We start from the raw sequence: 27,348 nt of genomic DNA, 5'->3' as shown, positions 1-27,348 counted from the left end.
TTGTGACCTTTGACCTCCTACTGCCCCCCCCCACACACACACACACTGTGCACCAATACCCCTATCACATCAGGGACACAGAGTGCTAGGCAGAAAGAGGCACGTTCCAAGCAGGACCCAATGTCAGAGAGGGTCACTGAGATCGCAAGCCCAGGTTCAACACCAGCATCCCGTTGTGCCCTGAGCACTGGGAGAAACCCCAAAACTCAGAGCTGGGAGGAGCCTCTGAGCACCCCCGGATGTGGCCCCCCAAGCATACAAAAAGACCCCGCCGCTCTCCAAACACCGGCTCTGTCCTGTCTGCTGAGTTCACCACTTTTACTCAGCCCAAACCGCAAACCTGCTTTTTGTTGTCTTGTTGTTTTGTTTTGCGGGGCCACTCCCAGTGATGCTCCGGGCTGACTCCTGGCTCTGTGCTCGGGGATCACTCCTGGCTGGGCTCTGGGGACCCATAGTGGGTGCCAGGTATCCACCCTGGGTAGGCTGCATGCAAGGCAAGCGCCCTGCCCGCTGCTGGCTCTGTTCCATCTCCAAGCCTGGGAACTGCCGTGCGCCTACCTGGAGAGCCTCGAGCCTGTGGGGTGAGCAGATGTGGGTGCTAACTGCAGAACTGGGTGGCTCTTGGGGTCTGCAGGCTGCTCTGGAGGGACCCCTCCCTCCCTGACTACTCTCTGAGGCAAGAAGCTCTCAGCTTGCACCCTCTCCTGACTTGCTGCTGCAGATGGGGAGTTGGGGGGCTCCCAGACCTCCACACCAAGGTCTGGCCTGGGGTCTTGCTAACTGGCTCTTTGAGGAGGCTTTGTGGCCCTGAAGAGTCCCAGGGATACATTCCTGCCCCTCACCAGCTGAGCATGCCCATTCGGGTCTGGGGCGCCCAGCTGGGGGTAGTGGGTATGAGCAGCCCTTGTGACTGGGTGGCCTTGGGTGAATGAGGTCGCTTTCAGATGGGGCGATGCTGACCTTCACTTTGCAAGGGTGAAACTAGTCAACAGCTTTGGGGCTGGAGCAATAGTACAGCGGGTAGGGCGTTTGCCTTGCACGTGGCCGACCTGGGTTCAATTCCCTGGCATCCAATATGGTCCCCCAAGGACCGCCAGGAGTAATTCCTGAGTACAGAGCCAGGAGTAATTCCTGAGCATTGTCGCTGGGTGTGATCTCCCCCCCAAAAAAACAACCCATTCATGTTGTGAACTATACCATCCCCATCACTGATATGGCTGGGAACTGAGGCTAATCAAGTCTCAGCCTCCTAGACGTGTGTGTGTGTGTGTGTGTGTGTGTGTGTGTGTGTGTGTGTGTAATAAGCGCCTTTCCAGTAATTTGGGGTGTCCGGGGACAAGTCCTGGTGAAACAGGTCTGACGATTGGGTGCTTGGACTCACCCAGCAGTGCTCAGTGGCCGCCAGCATCTGTCAGTGCTGGGGGACCAAGCAGAGACAGGAATCAAACTTGGAGTCTCATGCATGTCAGTCAGCCCTGCGGACATGTCCCTGGCACCCCACTAAAAGCTTTTTTTTTTGAGGGAGAGGGTCTCCCAAGCAATGCTCAGGAGACCTTGAGGTCATTCTGGGGAGTAACTGGTGAAGTGTCCCTGGCGGTTTGGTGTTTGGGCTGGAGAAGGGACACTGCTTGGCCTCCTGACCCGAGTCTTCTTCCCGGCCGAGCATTTTGAAGGCTTTGAAGACACCATCTCTGGGGCTACAGCGGCAGCTCAGCGGACCGGGCCCTGGCTCTGCACGCAGGAAGCCTGCAGAGCTGACAGTGACCCCCAAGCACATCTGGGTGTGGCCCCCAAGCCAAAATATCACTGTACCACTGTCATCCCATTGTTCATCAATTTACTTGAGCAGGCACCAGTAACGTCTCTATTCGTCTCAGCCCTGAGATTTTAGCAGCTTCTCCTTACTTATCTTTCCCAATGATTGGAGGCTCTTTCAGGGTCAGGGGAATGAGACCTGTTATTGTTACTGTCTTTGGCATATTGAATATATGACTATAAAAACCAGCTCCCGGAAGAGAACAGTGCAATCTCCTGCCCCAGCTCCTGGCTGTCTTCGCCGGGGCCCCTTGGAGGGGAGCGGGTTGAGCTTTCCTCCCCGCCCTGACCAGGGCTCCGGCGGGCCGAAGACCTCCAGGACCAGCTACCACCATGCTGAGACCACTCTCCGCACACCTGAAGGTACCGGCAGAGGAACAAAGGCAAGCAGGTCCCGGGGCTGAGATCTCCAAGCCTACTCGGATCGGGGCTGAACATCCTCCACCCAGATCCTCCGAATTCCAGTAGGCGGGGGTCACACCCACCAACTGGCCCCCGGAGCCGTGTAATCCCATCAACGGCCAAGACTCAGAGACTATAAAAACCAGCTCCCGGAAGCACGTAGCCACATTTGCGGCCACGCGACATCTTATCATCTCATTCCTACTTTGGACAAACTGGCAGGCTACCAAATGTAACCTGCCCACACGGCAGAGTCTGGCAAACTCCCTGTGGCGTACCCAATATGCCAAATACCAGTAACAATGATGGGTCTCATTCTCCTAAAGAGCCTTGAATATAGATCTCTGGGCTAGGATGAAGGAGATGTTACTGGGGCCTGCTCGAGGCAATCGACGAATAACAGGATGGTCGTGATTTGTGATTCGTGAATACACCACGGGGAGCTTGCCAGCCTCTGCCCGTGCAGGTGGGATACTCTCGGTAGCTTGCTAGGCTCTCCGAGATTATATATATATATATATATATGATTTGCTCTCTATGATTTGTTGCCTAATTCTGAACCCCAGCAAATATAGTATGGCAGTCATGAAAAATGGGTAGGAAGTGTCTTATGATGTGTCGCGCAGCCGCAAAGCCGCCGCACAGTCCAGAAAGCGACCTGGAGCATGGGTGGCAGCGGCTGGGTAGTGGAGGTCGGCGGCTGCCAGGGCTGGGTCCCTGGGGATGGGGAGGGCTCCCACCCGCCCCACTCTGGGGCGCCCCGAGTGAAAGCAGCCTGGCACGGAGTCCACCCGTCACGCAAGCCAAAATAAACGGCAGGAAAAGAAGGAGCAGGTGGTCAAATAGAAGCTGGTCCCCGGGCACACGTCTGTCCACCTGCTCTCACTCCGTGCCGGGCCCCTGGCATCTGTCCTCGTGTGCCCTGCCCCGTGTTCCCACAGCACCACACAAGCAGCCCTGAACAGATGGGAGAGACAGAGAGACCCCCACCTACCCCCGGGGGGGGGGAGGCGGGGAGACCCCACAAGAGAGAGAAGGAGACTCAGCTGCGGGGATAGAAAATAACTTTAATGAACAGGAGGCTAGTGGAGCTGGGTGGGGATGGGGGGCTTGACGGGAAGGGTTCACTTTACACGGACTCTGCGTCCTCCAGCGCCTGGGCACAGCCCGTGCCCACCAAGCCAGGCTGCCCCTCCAGGCCCTGCCTGCCGGGGCTGGACTCCAGGCGGGAGGGGAAGCAGGACAGCGGGATACAGCCTGGCCACCACAGTCCTGCGCTGGGCCCCCGGGCAGGGCGAGGGGTTAATGCTATGCCAGCAGGGAGGCCGGGCAGGCGGGGGAGGGGGGACCCAGCTCAGTGGGGCGGGTGGCGGCGCTCGGCCAGGCCCCCGCGGCCCAGCACCTCGCCGCTGAACTGGTAGGTGAGCTTCTTCTTCACCTTCTTCACCTCGCCCGTCTTGCCGTAGTTACGCAGCGCCCTCGCCATCTTCTGGTACGTCATCTTCTTGCGGTTGCCCTTCTGGACGCCCCAGCGGTGGGCCAGCGCCTCCTTGTGCTTGGACGAGAACTGGAAGGTGCCCTTGTCCTTGTCCACCCACCAGATGCTGTCCTTCATGTCGCCGTTGCGAAGCAGCTCCAGCAGGAACTGGTACAGACGGATCTTCTTCTTGCTGCCTGTGGGCGGGGCGGTCAGCTACCCCCCTCACACTCACACACTCACACACTCCACACTCACACTCACACACACACACAGAGCCCCAGGGTGCTCACAGCAGGTCGGGAGACCCCATTCGGGGGGAGAGTTCCACACCTGGAGCACACACTCAGACATCACACCTCTACACAATCTCACAGACCCCAAAGCCACCCCCATCCACACCTGCACACACTCATGCTCACACATGCCCAACACACGCATCCAGCAGGTACACCACCAACCCTCACCTTCAAACATGTTCATTCACACCCACACATACTCATACACACACCCAACGCACACATCCAACATGTACATGCATCCACGCCTTCATATACACTCATTCATACACACATACCCATTTTTTTTTCATTTTGGGTCACACCCGGCAATGCACAGGGGTTACTCCTGGCTCTGCACTCAGGAATCACTCCTTGCAGTGCTCAGGGGACCATATGGGATGCTGGGAATTGAACCCAGGTTGGCCGCGTGCAAGGCAAATGCCCTACCCGCTGTGCTCTCGCTCCAGCCCAACATACCCATTCTCATACACGCCCAACATACATCCAACATGTACACGCATCTATGCCTTTACCCATGTTTACATCCCCACATACTGACATACGCAAACCTTCACTTCATACACTGACACTGCCACATACTCAGATCTACAACACATACACATTCACTCCTTCACCCATACACCCACACACCCACACATGCACATACATTCACACACACACAGCCCCGACACCCACAGTCATACCTTCACACACACACTCACGCTCACACGCATCCATCAACATGTACACACATCCACAACATCACCCATAGAGTCACACATTCACACACACCCAACACACACATTCATACCATGCCCCAGCGACTCACAGGCTCACACACACACACACACACACACACGCACACGCACACATGCACACACACGTTCCTTAGACGCATGCCCCCACACACTCCCACATTCACATCCACCCATTTGTGAAACACTCACACTCACACCGCCACCACATTCACACAACGCTCAGACACACCCACATTCCACTCACACGCCCCTCCATGGCGCACACATTCACACGCAGAGAGGGGACCCCCCAGGCCCCCAGACACACCCCTGTGCGCGTCCAGCACACGCATGCTGGCATATGGTGACACCTCAGTGTCCACACACAGCGGGAGGGCTGGAGCCTCTGGGCTTCAGCTGGGGGGGACAGGGTCCAGGGCTGGGCCCCCGTACCTGTTTCTCCGTGCAGGAGGCCAGGTCCTGGTTCCAGTCCATCCACCTCCCCGTCAGACACTTCCAGTGGGGGGCTCTGCCGCTCCCCCTCCTCGTCAGAGCTGGGCGGGGCCGGGGACAGGGAGGGGTACGGGAGGCACATCCGGGGTAAGTAGGAGACCTTCGAAAGGGACCGAGGGAGAGAGACCAGAGAGGGTGCTGAGGGCGTGGTGCAGGCAGCTGGGCAGACCCATGGGAACAGACCCATGAGAAACAGGGAGGGAGGACAGCAGGCAGGGTGCAGGGGGTGGAGTGAGGGACTGCTGAAATACCCCCGGGGGGGGGGGGGCTCAGAGCAATGGGTAGAGCCTTTTCTTGGTGCCCGGGGAGTGGCCCGGGGCCTAGGGAGAACGAAGAAGAGGGGGACAAGTGAGGGTGGGCAGTGAGGGACAGTGAGAGGACCCGGCCGGTCAGCGCCGCGGGGGCAGGGAAGTCTAATGGTCCGGGAGAGGCGGAAATGGCAGAGGGTGGGTCCCATCGGTCCTAGAAGGAAGGGGTGGCAAGGGGTGCGGGGGTGCGGGGCCACGGGGTCAGGTGGCGGGTGGGGGGGCACCTGATGGTGCAGGCGAGCAAGAAGCCGCCGCAGAAGTGACTGCAGGGTGGGGGCGGGGCGCGGGGCGCACCTGGTGGCCGAGGCTGGTGGGCGCGGGCGCCATGGGGGCGTCCAGCACGTGCATCTGCTCCAGCTCCATGTGGCGGTACAGCTGCTGCAGCTGCGGGGCCTGCACGCTCTGCAGCTCCGTGAAGTGGTTCTCGGGGAAGCTCTCGAACTCGCTGTGCACATGGTGCGAGTGGAAGTCCCAGTAATGGTCTGCGGGGGGCGGCGGGGTCAGCCCGGGATAGGGGTCTGCGGGGGGGTGGATGGGGTCAGCCAGGGATAGGGGTCTGTGGGGGGAGGGGTCAGCCCGGGGTACGGGTCTGCGGGGGGCGGGGGCATCCCGGGGTAGGGGTCTGCGGGAGGCGGGGTCAGTCCGGGGTAGGGGTCTGCGGTGGGGCGGGGGACGGGGTCTGCCCGGGATAAGGGTCTGCGTGGGGGGGAGTGAAGGGCGGGGTCATTCCGGGATAAGGGTCTGTGGGGGGGCGGGGTCAGCCCGGGTTAGGGGCCTGGGGGCGCAGGGGGCGGGGTCAGTCCGGAATAGGGGTCTGCGGGGGGGTGGATGGGGTCAGCCAGGGATAGGGGTTTGTGGGGGGGAGGGGTCAGCCCGGGATAGGGGCCTGGGGGCGCAGGGGACGGGGTCAGCCCGGAATAGGGGTCTGCAGGGGGAGAGGGTCAGGGTCAGCCCGGGATAGTGGTCAGCTGGGGCAGTGGGGAGCGGGGAGGGGGACACGCAGGGGTCAGCAGGGGTAGTGGTCAGTTCAGGCAGGGCTCAGTGAGGCGGGACAGTCAGCAGGGGAGCCTGGTCAGCTGTGGGCAGGTGGGGAGCAGTCAGTGGGGGCGGGTGGGATGGCAGTCAGGGTAGGGTCAGTGGGGGCAGAGGTCCGGGGTTGTCAGGGGGTCACCAGTCAGGACCGGCTTCTCCTCACCCCCCTGGGCCAGAGGACTGTCACCGTGTGGGGGTGCGCCAGGCAGAAGATAGTCCCGTCTCTCCCTGGGTCCTGTGCCCCTGGCCTCCAAGTGGCCGCCTTTAGAAGGAGACTCGGGGAATTTATGTTTATAAAAGCTCCTGCAGGGCTGGGGAGAGGCGGGAGGGGCTGCGCCCAGGCTTAGCCAGAGCAAGGCCACAGGCCACGACATCAACTATGGGGCCACACCCTGCCCTGCCCCCTCCCTAGGGCCCAACCATCCGGCCCCACCTGTGGGCCAAGCGCCCCGGTGGTGATTCCTCTGGAAAAGCACAAAAGAGCCTAATGGCCTCAGACCTTTGTGACTGCTGACAAGGTGGTCCACCCCAGACATACACACATACACATGCACACACACATGCACAAAAGCTACCACATGTCTGAGCACTTTCTGGGTGTGATCTGGTCCAAGAGGAGAGAGAGACAGAAACAGAGACAGAGACAAAGAGAAGAAAAGTGTCTGCCATAGAGACAGTTTGGCTGAAGGCCGGAGGAAAACTGGGGACATTGCTGGTGGGGTAATTATACAATGGTGGAAGGACGCGTGTTGGATCATTGTCTGACTAAACCCAACCATGAACAGCTTTGTAACTGTGTATCTCATGATGATTCAGTAAAGATAAATACACTTTTTTTTTTTGCTTTTTGGGTTACACCCGGCGATGCACAGGGGTTACTCCTGGCTCTTCACTCAGGAATTACTCCTGGCAGTGCTTGGGGAACCATATGGGATGCTGGGAATTGAACCCAGGTTGGCCGTGTGCAAGGCAAACACCCTACCTGCTGTGCTATCACTCCAGCCCCAAAGATAAATACACTTTTTAAAAAATAATAAAAATAGAAATCTTGGGCTGGAGCGATAGCACTGCGGGTAGGGCATTTGCCTTACACGCAGCCAACATGGCCGACCCGAGTTCGATTCCTCTGCCCCTCCGGAGAGCCCGGCAAGCTACCGAGAGTATCTCGCCCGCACGGCAGAGCCTGGCAAGCTCCCCGTGACGTATTCGATATGCCAAACACAGTAACAACAAAGTCTCCAATGGAGACGTTACTGGGCCCGCTCGAGCAAATCGATGAACAACGGGAGGACAGTGACAGTGACAGAAATCTTAAAAAAAAAAAAATAGAATGGGGCCTAGCAATAGTATAGCGGGTGGGCGCTTGCCTCGTGTGCAGCCACCCAGGGTTGGAGTCAGGAGGGAGCCCTAGAGAGAGAAAGAGAGAGAGAGAGAGAGAGAGAGAGAGAGAGAGAGAGAGAGAGAGAGAGAAGAGAGAAGAGAGCATAAGAAACGAGCACACATGGCTTCCCTTAATAATACATTAAAAATGTTGGGGTCCAGGGGCTGGAGCGATAGCACAGTGGGTAGGGCGTTTGCCTTGCACGCGGCCGACCCGGATTCAATTCCCAGCATCCCATATGGTCCCCTGAGCACCGCCAGGAGTAATTCCTGAGTGCAGAGCCAGGAGGAACCCCTGTGCATCGCCAGTTGTGACCCAAAAAGAAAAAAAATGTTGGGGTCCAGACAATGCACAGGGATTACTCCTGGCTTTGGACTCAGGAATTACTCCTGGCGGTGCTCAGAGCAACATATGGGATGTTGGGAATCCAACCCAGGTCAGCAGGGTGCAAGGCAAACGCCCTACCCGCTGTGCTCTCGCTCCAGCACCTGTACCCTCTCTCTCTCTCTCTCACTTTTTGGGTTACACATGGCTCCTAAGAGCCACAGAGCGGGTAGACAGTGCTGATCTGGCTGGTTCTTTGGACATGCACATGGCCTTCAGGTGGGGCAGCCCTTGGGGGGTGGGTGTCACACATGTGTGTGCACGTGTATGTGTGTGCTTGTGTGCCAGTGTCACAGGTGTGTGAGCACATGTGTGCATGTGTGCATGTGTGCATGTGTCTCTCTCCCTCTCTTTTGCTTTGTTTTGTTTTTCTTTGGGGGCCACAGCTGGCAGTGCTCAGGCTTACTCCTGGCTCTGCACTCAGGGATCTCTCTCTGGGGACCATATAGGGTGCCAGGGACCGTACCCAGGTGGGCCACATGCAAGGCAAGCGCCTTCCCTGCTCCAGCCCTGTGTCCCTCTTTCTTCCTCTCTCTCACACAAGCACACACCTACTCACGCATCCCCAAGTGTCACTGGGGGGTTGGCTCTGGCCAGCTGATCAGAGGACACAGGAGCAGGCCTGGCCGTGGGTGCCTGCCAAAGTCCTTTCTCTCCCTGAGCCCGATTCTCTGCAGTCAGAGTTCCCTGCGTGCTGCAGAGGGCTGGGCATGGGGGGAGGGGCGGGCGGGCCCTGCAGGAGAGTCACCACTTTCTCTCAGGCTCTGTGTGTGTGTCCTCGCTGTTGGGGGGTGGGGGGGAGTAACCGGCCTGAGAGTAAGCCTCCTTCAGCAATTTAGAGTCCTGGCAGCAGTGCTTTATTCTCAAGTGCTTAAGCAAGCTGGGACAGACTTAGTGATGTTCGCTTCTTCTTTTGCCCAGGCTCTTTGCCACTGCAGCGGGGGCCCGGGGGATTGTAATCCACGCTCTCCCAGAGACTGGTGTTGTGGTCCCAAGCTCAGTTCAAGAGAACAGGCTGGCTTTGTTCACCTCTGGTTGGGCCTCAGCATTCCTTGAGTGTATTATTAAGGGCAGCCATGTGTGCTGGTTTCTTATGCTCTCTCTCTCTCTCTCTCTCTCTCTCTCTCTCTCTCTCTCTCTCTCTCTTTCTCTCTCTCTCTCTTTTGCTTTTTGGGTCACACCCAGAGATGCAGAGGGGTTACTCCTGGCTCATGCATTCATGTTGCTCAGGGGACCCGATGGGATGCTGGGAATCGAACCCGGGTCAGCTGCATGCAAGGCAAACGCCCTACCCGTGGTGCTATTGCTCTAGCCCCCCCTTTCTCTCTCTCTCTCTCTCTCTCTCTCTCTCTCTCTCTCTCTCACACACATACACACACACACACACACACACACACACATCACACACATGCTTCTCCACAAAATTATCCAGAACCAAACGGACAAGCTGGAGAGATAGTATAGTGGGGAAGGTGTTTGCCTTGCATGTGACCAGCCTTGGTTTGAACCCCAGCACCTCACAGGGTCCCCCAGCACCACTGCTCAGGGTCACTGCTCCGCACAGAGGGAGGTATAACTCTGTCAGAATGACCAAACCCAAGAAATAATAAATGAAACTGAGTCAAAGGGAAAAGGAGTCCGAGTGTGGATTCCATTGCTGTGGGTTCACAAGGCCCAGATTCCCATCCCCACCCCCCGATGGCCATGGGACACTCTTTCTCTGGGCTACTGTCCTTCAGAGACTCCAGGGTGCCAGGATTTGGCTAGGTGACCAGGATCCCCTGAGTCTGCCTTCCAGCCCCATCTTGGGCCTGCCTGGTTTGGCCGTCCCCAGTCCAGATGGACACGCCCGGACCCTCAGGGAAGACCCCCATCCTCATAACCCTTCCCCTGGAGGTCGGGGGGCCCTGAGTGCATGCACATCTCTGTTGGGGGAGGGGGTGCTCACCGCTCACTCTCCCCCCAGCTCCTCCCCTCTGACAGCCCTGAGCTCCTGGGCTGGAGTGGGGTGAGAAGCGGGGAGTCCCACCTGGGGTCTGCATTTCCCAACAGGGGACCCCAAGAACCCTACTTCAGAGTTGACTCGAGGATTAGCTGTGCCTCTGGCTCTTAGCGGAGCACATCACGGAGCCGGGGATTTGAGAAATGCTAAGAGGGGAGCTGGGTGTCTGATTGAGTGCAGGGTTCTAAGGAGGTTTCTGGCTCGGTGAACCCCTGAATCCCAGCCCCAGGCACCCCTTTAAAAACTGCAGAGAAGCTTGAAATCGCGCTTGCGATTTCAAAAGGTTGATTGGAAACTCGCCTGGGCCTGTGACTTGGAGGCCTGTGACAAGAGTGCCGCAAATGTGGGCTTGTTTGGTCTGCAGGAGCGTTCCAAGTGGGGGCCCACTCTAGAGCAGAGGTCAGAGGTCAGCCAGGCTCTGCAGATTCGCTCTGGTGATACCCACAAGTGCTTCACTTCACCCCTTCGTGTCCTGGCCATCGGCTGTCCGGGGCATCCACCACCCTCTGCCCTTCGGCACGTCTCTGCTCCTTAAAGGGTATTTTCCAGCCCCGTTTTGATCCCTGGCACCACATAGTACCCGGGGCACAGAGCCAAGAATGACCCCAAAAACACCACTGACGATGGCCCCAAAGCAACAACAGAAAAAGAAGGAAAATGTTTGGTTTTTTCAACACCCAAAAGGAGAGAAAGAACAAAAGGGGGTGCCCTGCCACAGAGGCAGGGTGGGATGGGGGGATGGGGGTGGGTGGAAGGGATACTGGGATTAGTGGTGGTGGAGAATGGGCACTGGTGGAGGGATGGGTACTCGATCATTGTATAACTGAAACCCAAGCACAAAAATTTGTAAGTCTACAAATGTACCTCATGGTGTTTCACTAATAAAATTTGTTTTAAAAAATGAAAAAAAAATGCTTGGTTTTTTGGGTTGGTTTTTGTTTATTTGGGGGCCACGCCTGGCAATATTCAGGGGTAAATCCTGGCTCTGCACTCAGGAATTATTCTTGGTGTTTGGGATGTCAGGGATTGAACCCAAATTGGCCACCTGAAAAGCAAGTATCTTACCCACTGTGCTATCTCTTCACTCCTAAGAAAATATGTTGTTTGTTGGAAAAGAACTCTAACCCCTTCTTCCTTATTGACTGGCTGGAGCGATAACACAGTGGTAGGGCGTTTACCTTGCACGCAGCCAACATGGCCGGCCCGAGTTCGATTCCTCCGCCCCTCTCGGAGAGCCCGGCAAGCTACCGAGAGTATCTCGCCCGCACGGCAGAGCCTGGCAAGCTATCCATGACGTACTCGATATGCCAAACACAGTAACAACAAAGTCTCCAATGGAGACGTTACTGGGCCCGCTCGAGCAAATCGATGAATAACGGGAGGATAGTGACAGTGACAGTGACAGTGTTTTTATATACCAGAACCTAATAACAATACTAAGCACCTAGTCAAGCTGGTTTTATTTACTCTTCACCTTTGCTCTGACAACCTGGCCATTACAGCATGGGCTTTGTTTGTAAGTGAGAAAACAATCCATCAAATATCAATGTTAAGTCTATCTATTGGCAATTGCTGGAAAAGTCAGGTTCCAAATCCTCCAAGTTTGACTGAGTCTGAACTTACTGGACTATGTCAATGGAGGAGCAAGACTGTCACACCCAGGGGGACAGACTTTCTGAAAAACTTTCTGTCCTTATCTATTTATCTGAAGTCATCTACCCTGCACCTTCCTTCACCTGTTCTCGAACCATCATCCACCTCTTTCTCATCCACTCACCCATATGCATTTCTACCCATCTACCATTCCTTATTCCATCCCACCAATATACGCTGTACACTCACCATTAGTCATCATCCAGTTATCACCCAACCATGATTCATTCCAGCCTTTTTTTGTTTTTGTTTTGTTTGGGGGCCACACCCAGAAATGCTCAGGGCTAACTCCTGGCTCTGCACTCAGGGATCACTCCTGGAGGGCTCAGGGGACCACATGGGATGCCCAGGTTGACTGCATGCAAAACAAATGCTCTACCCTCTGTGTTATCACTCTGGCGCCTCATCCTATTTTTTAATCTAGTCATTTGTTACTGAAGCTACATCCATCCATCACTCACCCATCACATTCAACCTTTATTCATTCCTCATCCAATTAGTCATAACCTATAGCTCTGTCTGTTTCCCATTATCCTTCCATTATTGAATTATCATCTACTCATCTACTCATTATTATTGGATAATGATACGCAGTGGGTACTCATTTCCATACATCCGTTATTAAACTTTAATCCATTCTGGACCAGAGAGATGCTCGATGAGCTGAACACATACTTTACTTGCAAGAGGCCCAGAGTCCATCCTCAGCACCGCCAGGAATGACACCTAAACATAGAGCTGGGAGTAGGCCCTGAGCACCACCAGGTGTGATAAAAATATACACACACACACTCCAAAATAACCTTCACCTCTTCATCCATCACTGAACATCCATTCATCTACATCGTCCAGCCAGCCATCAAGAACCCATTCACCTTGATCTCGGTCCTCCTCCCCTCTAAACCAACTGCTAATCTGTGATCAAAGACTTAGCCACATTTCCCTCTTCTTACTCAGTTGTGGTTTTTTTCAGCGGGGCCTCCTCAGTGTAGCTTGGGGGTGGGGTATTCAGAGCCAGTGGTGTGGTGCTGCGTGAGCAGGGCCTGCCCGGACTGAGGGGGTCATGCAGAGCCGGGGAGTCAAACCTGGGAATCTCATGCCAGCAACACTTGTACCCTTTGAACTATACCCCCGTGACCCTTTACTCGACGTGTTTGGTTTGGTGGTTTTATTAAATATCTGGATCACTAGGGAAAAATTAAAATAGACTCAAAACAACTCATTCTTTCCCCAAAAATGCAGCCCTGGGGTTGGAGAGATGGGAGAGATAGTAGAGCAGATAGGGTGCCAGTCTTCCAGGAGTGATCGCTGAGCACAGAGCCAGGAGTCAGCCCCCCTGAGCATCACCATTGTAGCCTGCTACACACACACACACACACACACACACATTATGCCTAAAGCAGCATTCAGTTATTTTCACCCACTCAGAGCAGAAATCCCCAGCGGAAGCCCAGGGCTCTCCCCAGGGGAGCAGGAGTAAGATCAAAACAGAGAAGGAAGATGAGAACTGAAGAGCAACTTCTCAGGAAGCCACCGGCCACTGAAGCAGGGCTCCCGGGCACAGCCCCTCTGCTGCCCCTTCAGACCGGGAGGCGTGGGTCGAGGGAGCAGGGAAATCCAGGTCTCGTGGCATTTATCACGCTTGCCTCGTCCCCTAATTGTTAGAGTGTCAACTCTTCCCCTTGTTGCCAAGATAAAGCTGGTGGTGCCCGAGTGCCAGCCACTGCACCCGAGGAGCGCTAAGCCTGGCACAGATAAGACGCTTGGTGGGAATGTGTCAGACGGCTAAGTCAGTGGAAGATAGTGTGGTCGGTGGAGGGGAGGGTCATGGGAATGGTGAGTGAGTGAGTGGGTGGTTGGGGGAGGGGTGAACGCATTGGTCAGTGGTCAGAGACAGGGGAAGAGGAACGGCTACAAAGAAAGATGGAGGGAAGGAGTCATCCGGTGCAGCTCCATTTCCTTCACCAATTCCATCACAGGTGACTAATCCTGCCACCCTCATCAGCATGGACATTATAGAGAAAAGACTGAAGATGGCAAGTGTTGGTGAAGATGTGGGTCTATCAGAACCTGTGTACCATCAGTGGGAACGCACATTCAGCCACTATGGAACGTCTATGGTCGTGCCTCAAAATTAAAAAGAGAGGAGTCAAGAGAGATAGAACTGCGGGTAAGGAGTTTGCCTTGTATGCAGCCAACCTGGTTCAATCCCCAGTATCCCTGGTGGTCCCCTGAGTCCTGCCAGGAGTGATCTCTGACTGCAGAACCTGGAGGAACCCCTGAGTATTGCCAAGTGTGGCCCCCAAACACCCAAACAGAACAAAATTAAAAATAGAATTAGCATTTGGTCCCAGCAATCCTGCTTCTGAGTTTATGTAGAACAAACAACAATAACAACCTGGACACAGGTGTCTCAAAGCTCCCTGTCCACCCCTGTTCACAAGAGCATGAATCATACCAGCTAAGATGGAAGCAACCCCAGGGTTCACGGAGATACACAGAGCAACAAGATGTGGGTTAGGCTGCCGTGGAATATTACTTGGTGGTGCAAAGGAAGGAAATTCTGGTTTTTGTTTGTTTTTGTTTTGAAATCAAGACAGGTTTGATCTGGAAGCTTTGAGGAGGGAGGAAGAGAAAGTGGGTGAGAGAGAATAATGCACAGAAGAGAAAACACAGGGTTGTTAAGGGTGGAGAGAGCCCTGAACACATCCCAAGAGGAAATATGTAGGTGATATGTGTTCCACAGCAATTCATGGGCACAGGCCACACCTGGGCTCAGGCAGTACGTGCACCAGAGAGGAAATTCTGACGTAGGTGGTCAGAGGCACAAGCCTCTCTCGAGTCTCTTGTGCTCCATGACATCAGCCAACGGGGACAGAGAAACACAGTGTGACTTCATGCCTGAGTGCAGTCAGACTCACAGAAATGGGGAGTAGAAGGCCATCAACAGGCTGGGGACAGGAGGGAACAGCAGGTAATGGTCTATCGAGCACAGGGTGTGCTCTGGAGAGGGGGTGGGAGCCCTGGACCATGGGGTGCACTCATGTCACAGGACTGTAACTGAGACAGCTAAAATGGTAATTTTTATATGATGTACCAGTTGCCACACTTTAAAAATAATAATTAGCATCTAGAGAGATAATACAGCGAGCAGGGCAGTTGTTTTGCATGCAGCTAACCCAGGTTATATCCCCAGTACCAAATATGGTCCCTTGAGCCCTGCCAGGGATGATCCCTGAGCACAAAGTCAGCACAAAGTCAAACTACCCCCGCAAAAAATTTATTCATAAGGAGGTACTAAAAACTTCCTAAAAGACATAGGACCAGAGCCCACCCAGTGGGTGGGGCATTTGTCTGATGCGGCCTACCTGGGTTTGATCCCTGTCATCCCATTTGTTCCCCCAAGTACTACCAAGAGTGATTCTTGAGTGCAAAGTTAGGAATAACTCCTGAGCATCGCCAGAACAAACTAAGTTTTAAAAATTTCCTAAAACAAAGAGATAAAGCTAAACAGAAAACGCAAACAGTTCCAAGACATATTACATTATTACAAGAGGACTTAGAAATGCATCGGGGGGCTGGAGTAACAGTAGAGTGGGTAGGCATTTGCCTTGCACACAGCCGACCTGGGTTCAATCCCCAGTATCCCATATGGCCCCCCCCCAGCACTGTCAGGAGAAATTCCTGAGTGCAGAGCCAGGAGTAACCCCTGAGCACTATCAGGTATGACCCAAAATGAAGGTAAAGGTAAAGGTAAAGGCCCTCCCGTTGATCGTCGATTTGCTCGAGCGGGCCCAGTAACGTCTCCATTGGAGACTTTGTTGTTACTGTGTCTGGCATATCGAATACTCTCGATAGCTTGCCCGGCTCTCCGAGAGGGGCGGAGGAATCGAACTCGGGTCGGCCATGTTGGCCGCGTGTATGGCGAACGCCCTACCCACTGTGCTATCGCTCCAGACCCAAAATGAAAAAATAAAGAAATAAGTAAAAAAGAAGAGAAAGGGGCTGGAGTGATAGCACAGTGGGTAGAGCGTTTGCCTTGCATGTGGCCGACCCAGGTTCGATTCCCAGCATCCCATATGGTCCCTCAGACACTGCCAGGAGTCATTCCTGAGTGCAGAGCCAGGAGTAACCTCTGAGCATCGCCGGGTGTGACCCAAAAAGAAAAAAAAAAGAGAAAAATTTATCTGACCATATAAAATAAAGGATACCAGAGAATAGTAAATAGTAAATAGGGCACAATAGAATAGTAAATAGGGCACATTTCTTGCACGCTGTTAACTTGGGTTCAATCCTTGGCACCCCATAAGAGCCCCAGAGCCCCGCCAAGAGTGATCTCTGACCACAGAGCCAGGAGTGAGTCCTAAACACCCCTCAGTGTAGCCCAAAAATAAAAAAAAAAAAGAAACAACAACAACAAAACTATAGTAACGAGAAACAGTGAAAAACGCTCTTTGGTTTTTAAGAGAAACACAAACTTCAATATATACTTTTATACACAACTGAACTACCATCAATCAAGTGAAAACATAAGAACATCTGCTCAGAAAAAGCAAAAAATCAAAACTGTTTAATTCAGGGTGAGAGCGATAGTACAGAGGGTAGGACATATGCCTTGCAGGTGGCCAACTCAAGTTTGGCTATATATAGTCCCACAGTTCCCACCAAAAAGTATCTCTGGGAACAGAGCCAGGAATAAACTCTGAGTACCCCTGGGTGCAACCCCAAACCAAATCAAACCAAACCAAACAAAACCAAACCAAACCTAACAACCCTTTCTCCCAACTTTCCTTTCTTAGGAAATGGTGAAGTTAAGGATGCAAATCTCTACCTCCCCCTCACACTTGTCAGGGAGTATCCTGATTTTACATGTGCAGACTATTCTGTCTTTGCAGCAATCCTGTGGAATACAAGTGTGATGATGGCACCAAAGCACAGAGAGGAAAGATGCCTTATGCCATGGTCACCCCAGTTCATGATAGGACCTTTGGGTGTGAACCCAGGGCTATACTCCTGGGTCAGGGGTGAGAAAGTACAAGTAACTAAAATAGGGTTTCCGTGGAATAGTCACATTGTCATAATCATACAAAACTCGGATACTAATTTAACAAAAGTGACTCTACAGCAAAGGACAAATACCATGTGGTTTTACTTATCACAGTCACGGTCATGGTCCTCCTGTTGTTCATCGATTTGCTCGAGCGTGCCCAGTAACGTCTCCATCATGAGATTTGTTGTTACTGTGTTTGGCATATCGAATACATCAGGGGTAGCTTGCCAGGCTCTGCTTGCCAGGTTTTACTTATATAAGGTAAAGGTAAAGGTAAAGGCCCTCCCGTTGATCGTCGATTTGCTCGAGTGGGCCCAGTAACGTCTCCATTGGAGACTTTGTTGTTACTGTGTCTGGCATATCGAATACTCTCCGTAGCTTGCCGGGCTCTCTGAGAGGGGCGGAGGAATCGAACTCGGGTCGGCCATGTTGGCCGCTTGTTAGGCGAACGCCCTACCCGCTGTGCTATCGCTCCAGCCCTTTTTACTTATATGTAGAATAAAAAACTGATCTGTGGCTTACAAGGGTAAGGTGCAGGGCCAGAGAAATAGTCCAGTGGATAGGGTGTTTGCCTTGCACACAGCTGACTGGGGTTTGGTCCCCAGCATCATATATGGTCCCTCTGAGCATTGCCAGGAGTGATTCCTGAGTGCAGAGCCAAGAGTAAACCCTGTGCATCGCAGAGTGTGACCAAAAAAAGAAAACAATCAATCAATCAAAAAACAGAGGTAAGGGGTAAAATATGTATGCTCTATTTGAGGGTAGCTGAATATAGAGCCCCAAAATACTCATTAGGGGAAAAATGTAACAAGGGGGGGGCTGGAGTGATAGCACAGAGGGTAGGGCGTTTGCCTTGCATGCGGCTGACCCGGGTTTGATTCCCAGCATCCTGAGCACCGCCAGGAGTATTTCCTGAGTGTAGAGCCAGGAGTAACCCCTGTGCATAGCCGGGTGTGACCCAAAAAGAAAAAAAATGTAACAAGGGGGATGAAAAGATAGTACAAGGGCTTAGATGCTTGTATAATCTGATTTGATCCGGCCTCCACATGTTCCCCTGAGCAGGCTGGGAGTGACCCCTGAGAACAGAGCCAGGAGGTGTCCCTAAGCATTGCCAGGTATAACCCCAAAACAAACAAGCAAAATCGTAAGTATATATTGTGTATGTAACTCTAGAAGTGAAGGACATTGACTAAACTTATTTTGGTGATCATTGCACAATATTGTCAACCATATGCTAGACACCTTAATACTTAAACAGCGTTGCTTTTCCATTATATCTGTTAAAGGGGGGGAGTTACTATGTAACAATTTTAGCATGTATGGGGAAGTATGAGAATCATACTATGAAAATATTCTATAAAATGATAATTTTCATAGTACAAATGAAGAGGAAGAGTGAAATATGGGGAATAAGGTGCCATCTTTGCATGCAGCCATCCTGGTTCATTCCGTTCCTGGCATTACATATGGTCTGAACACTGCTTGAGTTCTTGAGCACCACCAGGTGTGGCCCGGCTAAAAAACATAGTAATGTGAAGAGATAGTATCTCAGAAATCCAGCTAGATCATCTCCACCTAATATACAAAAGGTACCAGTAAATGCGAAGGAGTAAGTGAAAAATGTTCTACGCTTCTATGTCTAACCTGCAGGTGTCGATTTGCCAACTCTGTAAAATACTGGAAGAGCTCTTGTCATTCTCTGATCTCTGAGTATGTCATGGAGAATTATCTGTGATAAACCTAAGTGAAAGGTAGTGAACTGAAGGCTGGGGGTGGCCCAGGAGAGCGCGTGAATTATATGTGTGAGGCCCTCGGTTTGATTCCTGGCACTAAAGAAGAAAAGAAGGAAAGAAAGAAAGAAAGAAAGAAAGAAAGAAAGAAAGAAGGAAGGAAGGAAGGAAGGAAGGAAGGAAACAGTAGAACATCATGGTACTACAATTCCATTCTTTTAATTAATAAAGTAGTCGTATGTGGTGTGTGTATGTATGTATATATATACATATATATGCTTATAACTATCCAGATTTTTTAGACTAAAATGTATGCAAGGATACTAAGGTGCTGGGCCGGGGAGATAGTATAGCAAGTCAAGTATTTGCCTTACATGTGGTTGACCCTGGTTCAATTCCAGGCACCATCTATAGTCCCCTGTGCACCATCGGAATGATACCTGAGCACAGAGCGAGGAGTAAGTCCTGGGCAATGCCAGGTGTAACCTACCCTCCCCTTCTACCCCCACCAAGAGAAAAAAAAAAAGAAGAATACTAAGATGCTAGCAAGGAGCAGGAAGATTAAGACGAGAGACATTATTTGATACACTGCTGTGTATTTTTTCTTAAACTTTTTTTTTTCTTTTCGAGTCACACCCAGAAATCCACAGGAGTTACTTCCTGGCTCTGCACTCAGGAACTACTCCTGGCGGTGTTCAGGGGACCATATGGGATGCTGGGAATCGAATCCGGGTTGGCCGCATGCAAGGCAAATGCCCTACCTGCTGTGCTATCGCTCCAGCCCCTTCTTAAATTTTTGCAATAAGTGTTTTTATTGGAATAATTAAAGATGTAGAATTTATCTAGGTCTTACACACATGTGCACACATACACACACACACACACACTTATTCTAAAGCTATCATTTCCATGCTCTGAACATGCTTTTGCCTGACTTTCAGGGAGGAAAGAATCCAAACTCCTGCCCTGGCCCTCAAGCCCCGAATGCTCTGCTCTGCCCTGTACAGACCCCTCCGACCTCACCCTCTCACCCACTTTTGTTGCTGGTCCCTTTGGACGCCTTATCGAGGCTTTTCTTGCCTTTGCTCCGGCTCCTCTCCCTCTCTGGACTCGCTGCTCCTCTGCACACACGTTTTTTCTCTTCCAACCACCCCCTCCTCAGAGGCTTTCCTTAACCATGTGGCTAAAAGTGCCTGCCACACCTTCACTCTCTGCTTTTCGTTACTCTGCCTTTGTAGGACTCATTACTGCCTACGTGCTTTACGTGCTTTACGTCCTCCCTGCAACACAGGCCCGAGAAGTGTGGGGGCTTGTCTGCCTTGCTCCATCCCCGTGCAGCCCACGTGACTAGAGCAGTGTGGCTCATGGCCTGTATCAGAGGCCAGTTGTTGAGTGGACTGATGAGAGACGGGCAGGTAAGAGGATTGGGTGATACGTGTTGGGAGCATGCGTGGGTGGGTGGCTGGCTGGCTGGGTGGATAGCTGGAAGGGTGGGTGGGTAGAAGGGTTGTGGATGGTTGGTGGCCTGGTGAGAGGTCGGGTCGGTGGCTAGGTGGAAGGGTGAATGGGTGGCTGGGTGGCTGGGTGGCTGGGTGAGTGGATGTGTGGGTGAGTGGGTAGCTGGGTAGGTGCATGACTAATTGGCTGGCTGGCTGGGTAAATAGGTGTGTGGATGGATGGGTGGGTAGGTGGGAGGATGGTGGGTGGGTGGATGGACGAGCAGAAGGGTGAGCGGGTGGCTACCAGCCAGTTCAGGCTGATGAGTCACAGAACCTTCTGGACTCCCCCCTCAGTCTGTCCTGACTTATCTGCTGCAGCAGAGCAAGGCATGTGCCCCGCAAGTTTCCTGGGCCTTGTCCCCAGGACCTCATCCCTGATGTGACCATCACACAGATCATCACACGCAATGCAGGCTGTCCTGCTCTCGGGATAGCACTGAGGAAACAGGCTCAGGAAGGTGAGTGACACCGCTTGCTCCCAGGTCACACTAGTGAGGTGCTCAGGGTCTCTGCACCCAGCGTCATTACTTCAATGTACAGATTCTGTTGGAGTATCTGGTGGAAGAACGTAGGGGTCCCTCTCTGGAGGACTCAGACAGCACCTTATAGGAGCTGCAGAGAAGGATGGAGGGAGGTGGAGTGGGACTGGGCACCTCCCCCCGGGGCACTGGAGGAGTCTCTGAAAGACGCAGCGTGGCGCTGGACTTCCAAGCAGGAGTGACTTCTCAGAACCCAACACCTCCTTCCTTCCCTGCGTCAGCAGGCACCTGCCGAGCTCTGGCCGGGGAAGCACAGGCATCCCCTAAAGCACTCGCCACAGCAACCCCAGCCCTTGCTGGCGTCTAAATATGTGGACAGCATCCTCATATCACAGCAGAGAAACTGAGGCTGCAATAGACACACACCCCCACCCCACCCGCTCCCCTCTCCAGGGGGAGTTGGGAGAGGAACCGGGAATCTGAGTGGAGAGGGCCCAGTACTAAGTTATTTTGCTGCCCAATGCCGCCAGGGGGCGCCTGTCCTGAGGAGGCTCAGGGCCTGCAGAGGAGACACCCGGGATCCTGACCCCGGAGCAAGGTGGCCTGTTATGTTTCTAGACCGAATGGCTTCTGGTAGCATTGTAAATAAACCCCGAGAGGGGGGTGAAGGGTGCATTAAAGTCTCTCTGGCCCCAGGGCTCAATGTCTCAGATGTGGCCCAGATGCGGCCCAGATGTGGCCCAGAGCCACCTCCATGCCAAGGTGTGGCTTCCAGAGGGCCTCTGTGATTCCTGCAGAAAGATGTGCCCTGTCACCTCTCTGTGTGTGAGGGTGCGTGTGTGTGAGTGTGTGTGTGAGCGTGAATGTGTATTTGGGTATGTGAGTGTGTGTGTGTGTGTGTGTGTGTGTGTGTGTGAGTCTCATGTTTTGAGCCTCCAAGTATAGGCTCCTTCGTCCCTTGCGGTCCCCAGCATGCCACCCTCCCTCTGGAGCTGTGGAGACCCCCAGTGTCTGGCCCAGGTCTCAAAGTTCTCCTGAGAACCCCCACCCAAGGTCAATGCAGCAAGGAAGCCACTGAACAAAGGGCTCAGGGCTGTCCATTGGCCAAGATGTGGCATCTGGACCATATCTGAGACATTGAGCCCTGGGGCCAGAGAGAGACTTTAATGCACCCTTCACCCCCTTTCAAAGTTTCTGGCAAGTTCGCCTGGGTCCCGTCCAGGGCGAGCACCTCAACATTGTTCCAGAATCCAGGCTGACCTGTCCTCAGCAAACTGGACGGTTCAGGCCTTGCTGGAGGCTCCCCGGGGCCTTTCTCTTAGCCCAGCAGATCCCCAGAAGGGGGCATCCGGCAAGGTGTGGAGAATGCTTGGGGTTGACTGGGGACCTTGAAGGGAGAAGTCAGGGATGTGACTGAACCGCCACAGAGCCAGGAACCCCTGGGTTGTCAGCCCCAAATATCAATGGGACCTGCACTCTAGGATGCAGGGTGCAGAGGAAAGGAGGGAGACAGAGACAGGAGTGGGGATAAGCCCTGAGCCTGGATAGGTCACAGAACCCCAAAGCCTCTGTTTCCTTATTTGTAAAAAGGCCAGCAGGATGGAGAGGAAGCTAACCCAGGCCCTGGCACCCCAAAGATGTTCCCTAAGCAAGGATGTGGGGTGCAAGGGAGCAGGACGGTACAGGTTTAGGTGACACTCGGGCCCCCTGAGACCTAGCCCTTATGGGGGCTCTCAGAAGGCCTCGGGGCCCTGGGAACCTCCTTTCTTCCCCCATGCCCCAGACTACCCTCGCCCTGCCGGGGGCGGGCTTTGGCCTGTCAGGGGCGGGGTTTCGGCCTGTCGGGGGCGGGGCTTCTGCCTGGCGGGGGCGGGGCTTCTGCCTGGCGGGGGCGGGGCTTCTGCTCACCGCTGTGGCTCTCCCCATCGCTGTTGAGGTACTGGTAATACTCGTGCGAGGGCCGCTGGTACAGGTCCGTCTCGTAGGAGACCAGGTCTTCCGACTGCTGGGAGAAGGGACAGGTCAGAGCCAGGTGACTGAGGCTCCCCACCCGCCTCTAGGGCTCACATGGCTCTCCCAGCCTTCTCTCTGCTTATAACTCAGAGAGGGCGGGAGGCGTGCAGAGAGCCAAAGTCCCTCCCCAGAAAAGGGATGACAGGGACCCCAGAGCACCCCTGATTCCCACCCGCCCCTACAGCTGCTCCCCAAAGGCCCCTCACCCCCAGAGAGACCCACAAACGCCCTCTTGTTCATGTACCTGCGGTCGACAGGCGTAAGAGACACACCTTTCTACACATGCCCGCACATGCCCACACATGCACCCATACATACATGTTCCACACAGGAACATGCCACCTGTACCCATACATGTTTCCACATGTGCCCACACATGTCCGCACATGCATTGCCACACATGTGTTTACACAAGCATCCAGGTGCCCGTGTGTATGACCGTCCCTGCCTGAGAACAAGTGTTTTTACATGAATATTATCCACACATAGGCCTCCAGGCCAGCCACAGAGATTCACGCCCATGTCCTTCCCGAGGCTGAGGGTTCCCTCCCACACTCCCCCATAGCACAGAGGCTCAGGCCCCCACATCCTCCCATAGGCCCCAGCCTGGCGTGTTGGGGCGCCCTGCAAGGCCAAACCACTACACACTGAGGGCTCTGAGGCAGGCCTTGCGCCTCAGACGCGGCACCTCCCTCCGCCTCCCCACAGCCTAAGTTCTCCCTCCCCTCCTCCCCCCCTCCTCCTCCTCCCCCTCCCCCTGCACCCCTTCTCCTCCTCTCTCCTCCCTCTACACACTCACCCTCTCCCTCCTCGCCCTACACCTCCTCTCCCCCACTTTCCCCTTCTCCCCCCTGCACCCCTCCTCCCCTCCTCTCCTCCCCCTTCACTCCTCCTCCCTTTCCCCTCCCCGCTGCACCCCTCCTCCCCTCCCCCTCCCCCAGCACAGGCTCACGGAGTTTTCTCATAGTCACCAGGCCTGTCCCCACCCCCGTGCCCGAGGGTTGCACAACAGTTGCTGGAGTCCTCAGGCTGCAGTGGTGGGGGACCAGAGCCTCTTGGGCACCCACCTTCCCAGGAGGCTTCGGGCTCGCTGGGCTGGGCAGGGGGCTGTGGGGCAGGGCGGCCCAGACAGATAGAGCCAACCTCTATCCTGGGAGTCCCTGGGTCAGAGACTGTGCCAAGGCCCCAGGCCAGTGGCCCTTTAGTGCCTGGGGACCCCCTCCATCCCTTTCTTGGTCCCAGGGTGGGCAGACGAGAACAGAGCCAGGTGGGAGTCCACTGGGCCTGGAGAGGGGCCCGTGGGCCCTCCCTGGACACTGAGGCTGAGCTGAGGTGGGGAGGCGTGGGGGTGGGGGGGTAGTGGCCACTGCCTCTGTACAGGAAAGCTGAGTCAGGGGGCTGGCCCTGCCAAGCCCTTCCGGGGTGCCCCCCCCCCAGAGCGCCCCTCTGCTGGGTGGGGGCAGGTCGGACAAGGGACGGGTCTGAGGCCTGCTTCGGGCTGCAGCTGTCACCCAGAGCCATGGCGGGGCTCCACCCCAGCCCGCTGTCCCCCATCCGCTGTCCTCCCTGCTGGGGTTCACTGGTCCCCTTAAGTCCCCATCTTCTCCTCCAGCCTTTGTCCCTGCCATGAACCCCAACACTAATGAGGTCCAGGCCCAACCCCAGGAAGCCCCGGCCCTGACGAAAGCCCCAGCCCTAGAACCTCACCGCCGCCGCCCCATCCAGACACCCCCACGCCCCGTGCCACTGCCCCTGGCTTCTTGGGGCGCCATGGCCTAAGACCCAGCCCTGGAGCCAACAGTCCTGTTCTCTGGGCCCCAAGAGCCTAGACACCCAGCAGCGTCCGTCCCATGGGTGCCCAGGCCTGAGACCGGACCTCCAGCCTCCGCCACCTGCCCTCAGCCTCACTGGGCGCCTCTTACCCCCGTGCCCGTCCCTCCATTTTCTCCTGGGCCGCCCTCGCCCTTCTCGGCCCAGCGCCCAGCCCTGGGGCTCCGGCCTGCACCCCATCTGGATCTATAAATAACCCTTCAGGCCCCACCGGTCACAGCCCCCCAAGGGCCCAGCCCTCAGCCGGCCCAGGCCAGCTCTGAGGAAGCCCCTCCCGGGGTCTCGGGCCAGGAACCCCACCAAGGGAACCTCTCAACTTCCCACTGAGAGAGGGTCGAGAGGGTGGGCTGTGGGCGGGTGGGCGCGGGCAGGTGGGAGCGGGCAGGGGCCCCAGTACTCACAGGGGGGACGAGGGGAAACCCTTCCATTTTGCAAGTCTGTACCATCCAGCCGAGCTCGCAGGCGGTCAGGTCCCCAGCCTCGGTGGGGGCCAGTGTGGAGCCCCTTAGGCTGGGGCGCCCTGTCGGGGGCCTGGACGGACTCGGGGCGGGCGCAGGGCACGGGCCGGTCCCCTGAGCTACGGGAGTCCTGGGTGAGCCCCCTCCCTCGACATTGCAGAGCCGTGCAAGTTCCTGATTTTATCGAAGGGCCTGTGCTGGGAGATAGTCCCCCCGAGTGACATCACCGCCCGGCCCGTTTGCATAAATCTCTTGCGCTACAGGAAGTCTCTGGCCGGCCAGGGGCAGGTGGCGCTTGGGGGGCTGGCCTGGGAGGCTGTGGGGGCCAGGCCCCCAGCCCAGAGGAAGCTGGGCAGTGAGGGGCTGCCTTGGGGGCTGGGGAGACGGGAAACTCGGGAAATTAGCTCCACTTGACCGTCCCCTTCTGTGCGTAGCTGAAGCTCTTGAAACCCTAAACCCGCACACACGGACTTCTCTGGAGACCCCCACATGGCCCACTTTCCTGGGACCGGAACCCAGGGGCACTGTCTCTTGGGGCCTCCACTTTCTGGCTGACGGGGACGCTGACCCAACAAACTGCCAAGCCTGGTTCTTCTGGGCCCTGGATCGGTGAGGCCGAGATTCCGCCCAGTCTCATGCTGGAGACTTGAGCCCTTTTGCTCTTGTACCCAGGACCATTCCGGCCCTTCCCCTGCCCTCCCGATATCCTGCGCTTGCTCCAAATTCCTTGTCACATGGCTCCTCTTCTTAGCTCCTTGGCCAGGCCTGAAGGATGCTCTCTTCTTCCAAGCATCCAGAATTTTCTGGTCCATCCAATTGTGCATCTATTTTCCTATCCAAGGTTTACCTGTTGGCCTGACCATGCACCTGCCTGTCGGGATGGCCTTGTGCTCATTTGTCTGTTTGTCCAATCATCCATCCATGCATCCTCTTGTCTCTTAGTTTGTGCATCATCCACCCATTTTTACCAACTTGCTCCTCTTGTGATCGACTGCTACATCTATCCACACCCACCCACCATATTGACCCATCAGTCCAGACGCCTCACCCACTGCATATCCAGCTGTCAGGCTATAGAGCCCCTCATCTATCTCCTTATTATCCTTCTACTCAGTCACCCGGATTGGAGCAATAGCACAGCGGGTAGGGCGTTTACCTTGCACGTGGACGACCTGGACAACCCAGGTTCGATTCCTCCACCCCTCTCGGAGAGCCCGGGAAGCTACCGAGAGTATCTCGCCCGCACGGCAAAGCCTGGCAAGATACCCGTGACGTATTCGATATGCCAAACACAGTAACAAGTGTCACAATGGAGACGTTACTGGGCCTGCTCGAGCAAATTGATGAACAATGAGAGAACAATGACAGTGACAGTGACTCAGTCACCCACCCATCCACCCATCCGTTAACCTGCCTTCCCCCATCCATCCCTCCATCCCTTCACCCATCCCTCCATCTGTTCATCCAGCCACATCCAGGCTCCTATATTAAGTTCAGGCTCCAGACTGAGTTCTTGGAAAAATACAAAGTCAGTACACACTGGGGCCAGAGTGATAGTCCAGCAGGGAGGATGTTCGCCTTGCCCAGGACAACCTGGGTTCGATCCCCCACATCCCATATGGTCCCCCGAGCACCACCAGGAGTAATTCCAGAGTGCAGATCTAGGAGTAACCCCTGAGCATCACTGGGTGTGACCCAAAAAGCAAAAAAGAAAAACAAATTACACACTACCCAAACAAATAAATATATTTTGAGATCCAGTCTACAGAACTGAGCTTACCAAAGTGGGGGCACCGAATTGGGGACCTGGGGGGAGTTACTGGTGAAGGAGGTGGTGTTGAACCTACAATGGTCCAACGTTATAGGCAGTATTGCCAGTCGTGGTGCCTGACATTAAATTTTTTTTTTTAAATATTAGACAAGATTCCTGTCTCCAGAAAACTGCCAATCCAGTCTGGAGAACAGAGAGATGAGTTAAGTGTCCTCCAGTGAGTCTGTTCCTTGGGAGAGCTCCTGGGGTGTGGCATTTCCTCCCACACATGACCGAACCCCCAACCCTCTCCTTCCTCTCCGTGGAGACCCAGGCCTGGGCTACATCACATCACGTAGTTTGCCCTACCAGCAAAGAGCAGGTAACCTGAGCTCACCGTGAATCTGTTTCACTTCCTCCTGCTCTGCTCTGAACAGGGAGTTTTTTAAGAGTGCAGGTCTGGGGGCCGGAGCAATAGTACAGCAGGGATGGAGTTTGCCTTGCACAAGGCTGACCCGGGTTCAATCCCCGGCATCCCATAGGGGCTCCCAAGC

At 54.8% G+C, this 27,348-nt stretch overlaps 1 protein-coding gene across 4 annotated transcripts; it reads right to left on the bottom strand.

The window, feature by feature from the left end:
• Positions 1–3,264: 3,264 nt before the first annotated feature.
• On the bottom strand, positions 3,265–25,215 carry SPI1 (Spi-1 proto-oncogene). 4 transcript variants are annotated; one of them, XM_056136409.1, is made up of 5 exons: positions 24,988–25,215; positions 22,652–22,748; positions 5,828–6,051; positions 5,166–5,325; positions 3,265–3,891 (listed from the first exon to the last, which is right to left on the bottom strand). In XM_056136409.1, the coding sequence occupies exons 1-5, from the start codon at positions 25,030–25,032 to the stop codon at positions 3,572–3,574; spliced, it is 846 nt and encodes a 281-aa protein (XP_055992384.1). In that variant the 5' UTR covers positions 25,033–25,215; the 3' UTR covers positions 3,265–3,571. The 4 variants fall into 4 exon arrangements, with proteins under 4 accessions (XP_055992384.1, XP_055992399.1, XP_055992392.1 ...); XM_056136424.1 differs by having other exon boundaries at positions 5,828–6,015; XM_056136417.1 differs by having other exon boundaries at positions 22,652–22,745.
• Positions 25,216–27,348: the final 2,133 nt, after the last annotated feature.

This window comes from Sorex fumeus, unplaced genomic scaffold (assembly GCF_029834395.1).
Source record: "Sorex fumeus unplaced genomic scaffold, SorFum_2.1 ptg000007l, whole genome shotgun sequence".
Taxonomy (NCBI): domain Eukaryota; kingdom Metazoa; phylum Chordata; class Mammalia; order Eulipotyphla; family Soricidae; genus Sorex; species Sorex fumeus.
The sequence above is the reverse complement of the archived record's forward strand: the minus strand, read 5'-3'. Positions and strand labels throughout refer to the sequence as shown.